This window comes from Pinus tabuliformis, chromosome 3_2 (assembly GCF_031772625.1).
Source record: "Pinus tabuliformis cultivar Carrire ecotype Pingquan chromosome 3_2, CPIR1, whole genome shotgun sequence".
NCBI classification, from domain to species: domain Eukaryota; kingdom Viridiplantae; phylum Streptophyta; class Pinopsida; order Pinales; family Pinaceae; genus Pinus; species Pinus tabuliformis.
Genome location: NC_142302.1, coordinates 529,523,249 through 529,532,819, shown reverse-complemented (window position 1 = coordinate 529,532,819; position 9,571 = coordinate 529,523,249). Strand labels below are relative to the sequence as shown.

At 38.0% G+C, this 9,571-nt stretch overlaps 1 protein-coding gene across 1 annotated transcript; it reads left to right on the top strand.

Annotated features, from left to right (window-relative positions):
- The first annotated feature begins 520 nt into the window (after positions 1 to 520).
- On the top strand, positions 521 to 4,064 carry LOC149181626 (putative polygalacturonase At1g80170). The gene is made up of 5 exons (XM_089414270.1): positions 521 to 553; positions 3,040 to 3,174; positions 3,282 to 3,446; positions 3,577 to 3,600; positions 3,990 to 4,064. Exons 1-5 carry the CDS (start codon positions 521 to 523, stop codon positions 4,062 to 4,064), a joined length of 432 nt encoding a protein of 143 aa, XP_089270396.1.
- Positions 4,065 to 9,571: the final 5,507 nt, after the last annotated feature.

Genomic DNA, 9,571 nt, shown 5'->3' with positions numbered 1-9,571 from the left:
GATCCCTCAATAACAATCATAACCTCAACACTAGTTTGGGTGAGATTGCCAAACCTACCCTTGCATCTCTGGAATTTCTCCTCACTAAAAGCCATTGGAAATGTAATTGCGAAATTTCACTGCAGGTGCCCAGAAAAAGAGGAATATGCGAGAACCACCTATGCACGCATTTGTGTGGAAATGGACTTCAGCGCCAAATTCCCAGCTGAAATAAACCTAACAGGTAAAAGACTGTGTGGAACGAGAAACTCGATTATGAAAGTGTCCTCTTTAGGTTTCAATCCTACTTTGAGACATGCAATCTAGCTGAAGATTGACCAAAAGCCTCCTAGAAAAATTCTGCTAGAAAGAATCACCATATATCTACATGGTGGAAAGGAGCACAAAAAGAACATTACACTATCATCAAGGGAGAATACTCTAGAAACCTCTGAATCGCAAGAAATCGGGCAAGAAAGAAACAACTCTCAAGACAAGCAAGGGAAAAGCCCCGCCCAATAGCAAAAAAGTGAACTCGACAATGCCGGGAAAAGCCCCGCCCAATAGCAAAAAAGTGAACTCGACAATGCCTCAAGCATCAACATTTATGAAGATTCAAATACCACACAAAATAAATCTTCATTTAACAGCAAAGCAAAGCTCCCAGACCAAACTTCTTCTTTGACTATCTTCAAAAGGATGAACACAACAGATCGCGAAGCTAAGACATCAATGTCCCAAGAACCAGAAGAGATGAAGAAGATGCAAGATAAAGGAAGTTGGAAGACCGTAGAGAAAAAAAAGTAAGCTACAACACCAATCTTGTCAAGAAAGACAAGAAGCCAGACAATTAAGAACTAAGAAAAATATAGGTCCAGTGGACGTTAACCACCACCATCATCATGAGATGTTTTGGAAATAAAAATAGATGTGAGTGAGAGTGAACAATCTAGGAGAAAATGCTTTTCATCTTCAATTCTTTTAGTATCATACAACTCATAGATTCTTTTTTCCAATAATGTTTTTGGGATAGACTAGCCCTCACTTTCACTTGAACCTCCTCAGAATTAGTTATTATCTTCACAATATTCATTTTCTTATCAACACTAGTCAAAACAAAGAGATAATTCTCATTAGTAAAAATAAAATTAATTACCTTCTCATAATACTTTAATTTTCTTTTCCAGTAGAACTCCTTATCATCCCATAATTTATATCTATTAATTATATTAAAAACCTTAATTTTAAAAGACAAAAATGACTGATGAAAAAATATCAGTCAAATTTACTTATTGAATCGTTTTAGTCAAATATTTTTTTTTATTAATTATAAATTACAATTATATTTTTTTTTTATAATTAGTAAAATTTGATTATGTTTAAGGCAACTTAATTTGAAGCTGGAACTAAAAACATTTTCACTTTTTAAATAACATTTTTACTTGATTTATCAATCAAAATACTTAAAATTAACCGTTATTATTACTTTAAATCACAATAATTATTATTCCATTTAAATCGATTGTTAATCTTCCATATAAAACGTTCGTATTAATTAATTTTAAAGAGAGAAAAATATTGTCAGAAGAATATTTGATATTAGTTTATAATTTTAAATACCATATTGATTTTAGATAAGATTAAGGAAGATTTATTTTTCTTTAAAAAATAATTTCCCAAATTATAGATTGGTTTGATTATTAGTTCCTGTCTGGGACTAATAGCCATTACTTGATACTTTAACTGGTTTTTTTTCGGTGTTTTCACATTTTAACCTAAGTTTGATGCTCCCAATTTTATTCAACAAAATTTTATCCAAAGTTTTTGGTTCGGCAAACGATTGAGATCTTATTGCAGCTTTCACGTTGCCCGATGCAAAAATATTGAGGCAATCTTATGTTATCCAAAGTACGCTGTGGTAGGCTAAAAATTATTTTTTCCATGTTTTGATAATACATTCTACTTTACTAGTGAATCAGTGGTAATGCAAGACCGTTGATATTGAATGACATAAAGACATGGACATAAGTAAACATAAAGTTATCAGATGGCTGAGGGCTAAAGCTATTAATTATATTTAATTATTTTTTACTATTTCACATAATTATTATTTTAATAATTATGTGAAAAATGTATTAATGTAAAATTGAGTGTATTTTTAGAATGAAATTTATTATATTTATTTATTTGATTAGGAGGATAATGTTTATTTATTTGTTTAAATATTATTTGATTTTTTTATATTATATAAATTATTTTGTGATATTTGGTTTTATGATATTTTAAGTAATTGTTCAAATTTTACTATTTTCTTTTATTATTAACATAATTTAGTTTAGATTAGTTTTTAAACTCAATTATGTTTACTTTAGTTAAATATAATTTAAGTTGACATTTAAACGAAACTATAATATATTAATATTCTTAAATAAAATAATTTTGTTTTACACATAAAGATATCATAATTTTTATTAATCATATATTAATTAATAGGTATATCTTAATTAAATATATATGTGCATAACCAATATCATATAACTCTTTTATTGTTTTTCATTTTAATTTACTTTTACTTAAACTAACAACATAGAATATCTACTATGTAGTAATTGTTAAAGTAGAAATTTGATTTTGGTAAAGGAATCATAGATTTTCTGAATTACAAGATAAAATTTTATCCAAAGTTTTTGGTTCGGAAAACAATTGAGGTCTTATTACAGCCTTCACGTTGCCCGATGCAAAAATATTGAGGCAATCTCATCTTATCCTAAGTTCTTTCTGGGGCCTATTCCACGTTAAGCCAGCACCTAATTTAGACATTTGTTCATAGAGATATTTGCATGTTGACCACCTGTCAGCGTATGGAACCCTGTCAAAGCTTATATCACAAGTAGAGAACCCTGCGAGGAGTCTTTCAGCAAGTGGTCATTCTGAGTTCCCACATTATGTCCATTATTAATGTTAATCTGAGCAGCAGTACAATTTCATCTTTCTTTCTGGTTGCTAAGCATGTATTAAACTTCTTTATGGAATACTAATTATATTAATTATTTTGATCAGGCCTTCTGGGCAGCTTGGCAAGGAGCTTGCACGAGTGCGTTGCCTTCTGTTTTCCTCGTTCCACAGGGAAAGAAGTATCTTGTTCATCCTATCAACTTCAAGGGTCCTTGCAGCGCTCCTGGTTTGACTGTTCTTGTAAGTATAATCAAGATGTTATCATTTTGCAAAATCTATTTTCTGATAGCATTGTCCAAGGCCTAATTTATCAGAGTTTTCATGTCATATCGGTGAATGTCTAACAGATATCAGGGACAATAGTTGCGCCAACGGACCTATGGAACTCAGAAGAACAAGGGGCATGGCTTCAATTCTCCTATCTGCAAGAAACAACAATCCAAGGTGGAGGCATTGTTGATGGGTCAGGCCAGAAATGGTGGGCATATTCTTGCGCCAACTTTAACAGCCAAGTAAGACAATTCTCATAGAAAAAAAATTAATACTTTTATTCTTCTTATCTTCATATAAACTAATAAAGTCATTTAAGATGCTGATTTATCACCACTATTATTGACAACCATGTATTTTTCTGCTGCACAGAGTTGCGTGAGGAAAGCCCCACTGGTAAGCTCCGCCAAAAATTTGCTTCAATTGACCATGAAACTAAAAGTATGAACTCAATTTTTTAGTTTTTGGCTGATGATCTCATAATCAAACTCCACAACCTCTTGGGTGACAAGTATGATATTTTATCGTTTTTATTTTTTTTAATAGAAAAAGAAAGATTTAGATCTATTCAAAAATATACAAAACTAAATCTCCGCACCTAACCATTAATCCATATTTTCAAAATCATCATTATTGCTTCAATCAATTCCCAATGATATTCATCTTAAACCTAGATCTCTACTGGGCCCATATGTTTCAGATTCCTTGAAATGCCGATCTTCATTTTGAATTGAATTTTCAGTTATGGATCGACTTTATCTTGATTTGTCTGTCAAACTGTGCAGGTGGTCTCTTATCGCAGGTCGATTGCCGGGGCGGACAGAAAACGAGATAAAGATCTATTGGGATACCCACATTAAGAAAAGAAAATTGAGCAGAGAACTCGACCCCCAGTCCCATCGCTCCCTATGGCTGCCTGACAATGGCAACACTACCCTCACCTCTCCGTTTGCTGACGACCACGAAATCTCGGCTTCGCGGAGCTCGAGAACGACAGAGATAACAGACTTCTTCCAACATGACCTGTCACGCCCCTACACCTGTGGTAGTCTTCCAACTGCTTGTAGCAAGGTGCGGCACCACCGAACGCGTTCTTTTCACCAATACTAACATTCGTGGACTACGCCTACTTTCACATTAACATACTTAGCTTGTGTTTCGCAACTACGTAAAAGAAACTATCCTTTATACTTAATGAAGCTCATACTCATTCATTATCATCATGCAATTATACCGAGAACAACAACAACTGCAACAAGTATAAAGGGGAGGGGCAACTCCCCGTAACGTGAGTCTGCACGACAATTTTATTAAGAATATCATATTACAATACACCAGTGTGTCTTGGCCGAACCAAGTCTCACACTTAACCAAATTTTACAATAGATAGGCAATCTGCCTTTTACAACATCTTGTGCACCTCTTGCACAAAGGACGGTGCTCACCCGAGCCACCAAAATCCTTGCCAAGTATTACACCAAGAACCGTACACTAAAATTCACCCATAACATGGCACACTTGCCAACCATTAACCAAGATACAATTCTGCGCAATCTCCAAGACTAATGTGCATGAGATATGCGCATTTCCTTCACCAAACTACACACTCCTCTTGTCCTCCTTGCGAAGATGTTATGAGCGAATGTCTTGTTCCAAATGAGCTCTCCTCACATGTTATATATATGCAATGTACATGGGTTTACATGGGGTGTGCAGCCCCATGGCCGACCCCAAAACCATCCATCATACGTGCCCATATGCATCGTTTGCAAGTCGGCTTGCCTCAATACAAGTCTCCTTTCCAAGTCGCATATAAGTTGTCCAAACGTTCCACGCACTTCTCCTAAGTGTCGCGAACTGTTCTCCTTTCGTCGCTTTTATTGTCGCATTATTTCCGCAGTCCGTCACAACTTCGTCGCACTTCTGCCGTTCAGCGTGCCCACGCGCTTGCCCGCGTCCCCGTGCACGACCTTGCCCGCCGCCCGTCACACTACAGCTCGGAGGCCTTACATCCTCCTCCACCTGAAATCGTTGTCGTCCTCGACAACATACCATCCTGGTAGCCATCCACCAAGATCATCATCATCCATGATGTCGAATCCTCCACACAAAGCAACATCCTCGCACATGTGTAGAGCCTCATCTCCATCATGCTTCGACTTAGTGAACAACTGCCACCAAGCTCACCATACCAAGGTATGCACCTCATCAGATGTCATCTCGATCCATGATTACTAACCCCCTATCTTCATCATGTGTCCTCATGTGAACTGCTGCCATGATACTCCAACACAATGCTAACACATCTCTGCACACTTCGCGATCCCATGTCTGAACTAGTCGGATGGCCAGTCCAACTGCCACGCTCAAATCATGAGAGTGAACATCCCCATGCCACCATTAGTCGTTTCTCAAAACATCCTGTCACATCCTTGACTCATCAAGAATCTATCTCCACAATCCATGCTCAGGTCCATGGAACTCCATCCACCTCATCTGCAACATGCTGTCCATGATGTTTGGTGTCAATGTGCTATATGAAATCAGCCACATCTATCCCAACATCATCATGTGTGTGTGTCTCCTCCATATGAAGAGATCATCTCCTCAAACCGACTCTCGATGTGCCACATCTAGGTCCATGAAGCAATCTCCATCATATCTACAATGTGTCATCCCTCAAGTCTGCCATAGAAACAAGTATGCACTTGTCTCATCTATCCATGTGTCAAAGTAGTTGAGTCTCGGCTCAACCCATGCCCAAGTGCAGCCACCAAGGCATCATCATCATCATTGTAACTTCATCACTCCAAAGTGTCTCATATCGATCCTCCACATCACGTCACTCTTCCAAGCCATGACCATACATGTACTTTGAAAGTATGCATCCCATACTGCATCAAAGTCCCTCAACCTCAGCTCCTCAATGCATCGAATCCTCTAAGTCCACCATGTATGAAGTCCCTAAAAGTCACAACAATCTCATGTCATCATGAGCTCCATAAGTCATCTCCAACCAACATCTCCATGTAGTAGGAATGCTCCATAGTCTGCTCACAATTCCAACCAAGTCCATGGCCTTGTTGTACAAGAGTGTACAAGCTCTCCATAGGCTCATAAGTAATAAGTCTCCATGTCACACTAGAAAATCCATCTGCACAACATCCTTGCCTTGGCACTCCTCATTAGATGTCCATGACACCTCTACAAGTGCTTCCACATAATGTCCCTGCATAAGATTGCCATGCTCGATGCCTCCAACCTGATGACCATGACTATGTTGCCCATGTAGTCCAATCAAGTAGACTCATCACAACAATCGATCATCCTCATCCAAGTCTTCAATCTTCGGTTTAGTGAACTCAGTCACCCAACCATATCATCATGTCATCATGAGTCCCTTCCATCATAGCTCCTCCACCAAAGTGTCCACCAAGACTATCTCTTGGTCTCGCCCATGAGAAGTCCACCCAAGCATCTTCATGTGTGCCCTCCAATCTGTCCATGAGTCATGCTGGGCACTTAGCCAATTCTCCCATATGGCTAAAGCATGACCCAATCATCCACAACGATCATCAAGGTCCACCCTTGTCAAGGGCCTTTGTACCTTCTACCATAAGGTCACAAATAACCCCAACAAGTCCTGCAACAACCGACAATCCTTGCTTCTACATACAAGGTTCCATCATAATCATCCATGGTAAGATCCTCCCTAGCATAGGCAAACTGGCTTTGCCTTTCCCTGCACACGGTCCATCCACCAAATGCCCAAATAGAACACAAGTATCAATACTTACTTCATCATCATGAGGTTCCTCCATATGAGTATCCTCATTCATCCATGTTCACAAACTGCACAATCTTGGTCCAACTTGATCATCCTCAAGTTCATTCTCCATCATGGTCATGTCTGCAACATCTTCAATTGTCACGACTCCCTCTTCCTTGATAGCACAATCTGCAACTTCACCTTGCTCCATTGTCCAACCAAGTTGAAGAAGCTCTTCTTTAATATTCCTTTCCAAGACTTCAAGTTCCTTTCGGATCCGAGGCTTCTCTTCCTTCAACCTCTTCAACCTGTATAAGGTAAGCAAGAGCTTCCCTTCACCTTCTCCCAAACTTGCCATGCCTTGTCGTTCAGCTTGGTCCAAGCACTAAGCTTCACCTCTGTTAAACCTGCTTCCACTGTCACAAGCAACCCTGCTCAAACTGAGTCTTGAAACTACCTTCAAATGCTTCAACACCTGAACCTGTTCAAGTCTCAATACCTGTCATCAACTTCAAACCTTCACGAGCAAACCTTGCTCATCAGCTCTAGACCGAGCTCTGATACCAACTGTCACGCACCTACACCTGCGGTAGTCTTCCAACCGCTTGTAGCAAGGTGCGGCACCATCGAACGCGTTCATTTCACCAATACTAACATTCGTGGACTACGCCTACTTTCACATTAACATACTTAGCTTGTGTTTCGCAACTAAGTAAAAGCAACTATCCTTTATACTTAATGAAGCCCATACTCATTCAATACCATCATGCAATTATACCGAGAACAACAACAATTGCAACAAGTATAAAGGGGAGGGGCAACTCCCCGTAGCGTGAGTCTGCCTGACAATTTTATTAAGAATATCAGATTACAATACACCAGTGTGTCTTGGCTGAACCAAGTCTCACACTTAACCAAATTTTACAATAGATAGGCAATCTGCCTTTTACAACATCTTGTGCACCTCTTGCATAAAGGACGGTGCTCACCCGAGCCACCAAAATCCTTGCCAAGTATTACACCAAGAACTGTACACTAAAATTCACCCATCACATGGCACACTTGCCAACCATCAACCAAGATACAAGTCTGCGCAATCTCCAAGACTAATGCGCATGAGATATGCGCATTTCCTTCACCAAACTGCGCACTCCTCTTGTCCTCCTTGCGAAGATGTTATGAGCGAATGTCTTGTTCCAAATGAGCTCTCCTCACATGTTATATATATGCAATGTACATGGGTTTACATGGGGTGTGCAGCCCCATGGCCGACCCCAAAACCATCCATCATACGTGCCCATATGCATCGTTTGCAAGTTGGCTTGCCTCAATACAAGTCTCCTTTCCAAGTCGCATATAAGTTGTCCAAACGTTCCACGTAGTTCTCCTAAGTGTCGCGAACTGTTCTCCTTTCGTCGCTTTTATTGTCGCATTATTTCCGCAGTCCATCGCAACTTCGTCACACTTCCGCCGTTTAGCGCGCCCACACGCTTGTCCGCATGCCAGCCCGCACCCGCGTGCACGACCTTGCCCGGCGCCCATCGCACTGCAGCTTGGAGGCCTTACATGACCAGTCGGAAAGCTCGCCGATCGAGCCCGCCGCTTCTGAAAATGAAGAGCATGGTGACTTCAATCTTGATTTGTGTATGAGCTTTCCATCAAAGTCACCCCGCGCCGAAAACAGAGCTTTGAGCGGGGATGGAACCACAGACTCAAATTTTAATTTGGGTCGTGGACTATTTTGTGTTTATATTCGGTGTCTTTATATCTGTAATAAATGACGTATATAATGGAGGTTCATATAAAAAACTATTTTTAATATAAAAGTTAGTAATTTTATTTCTTTCTGATTTTTACATCATATCTGATTCCTGAAATAAATAATTATAAAAACCAAACATAACATTTTTTATGATCTCAGTTAGTTAATAATTGATTATTTTCCTAAACAAGCTTAATTTTTATCATATATTAGGTCATATTGAATATAGAATAGTTTTTTTTAATTGTAAATAAAAATTTTAGGTCATATTGAATATAGAATAGTTTTCGTTTTAATTGCAAATGAAAATTTAAAATAAATAGAATGTCATATTTTTCTTCTTCTGAAAATAACTGCTTTCAATCCATTATTATAAAAAAATTACATATCTAAATACAAAGAAATTATTATAAAAAAAATTACATATATAAATACAAAGAAATTTAACAGTTTCTAAAATATTCAAAACTTAAAATCGAGTGTATTAAAAAATAATCACTGTTATCGAATTTACATTAACATAAATTTAAAATTCCAACCTTCTTCGAGTGATCGACTTGTGCATTATGTTTCCTCTTACCATCGTCGTCCCATCTTGGATGAAACGAAAAGTCCTGCATGATATCATTCAACTATTCACTGGTTAGATTTGTTTATATATGGGGGATTTACGCAGTGCATTATATTAGATATCATTTTTGGGATTCAACTGTGTTAGATTTGTTTATTTGATACTTGGTGTAACTATCATTAAAGAATCAAAACAATCCACAGCGCCTGTAAAATATTATCCAAGACTTTTTCAAGCACCATTATGATAGTATGATCGTCCTGAG

Excerpts from the sequence above, each read along its gene's own strand:
- LOC149181626 (XM_089414270.1), top strand. The coding sequence starts at position 521 with ATGCCGGGAAAAGCCCCGCCCAATAGCAAAAAA. Across the intron at positions 554-3,039 it reads CCCCGCCCAATAGCAAAAAA|GCCTTCTGGGCAGCTTGGCA; the intron begins GTGAACTCGACA and ends TATTTTGATCAG. Across the intron at positions 3,601-3,989 it reads GCGTGAGGAAAGCCCCACTG|GTGGTCTCTTATCGCAGGTC; the intron begins GTAAGCTCCGCC and ends CAAACTGTGCAG.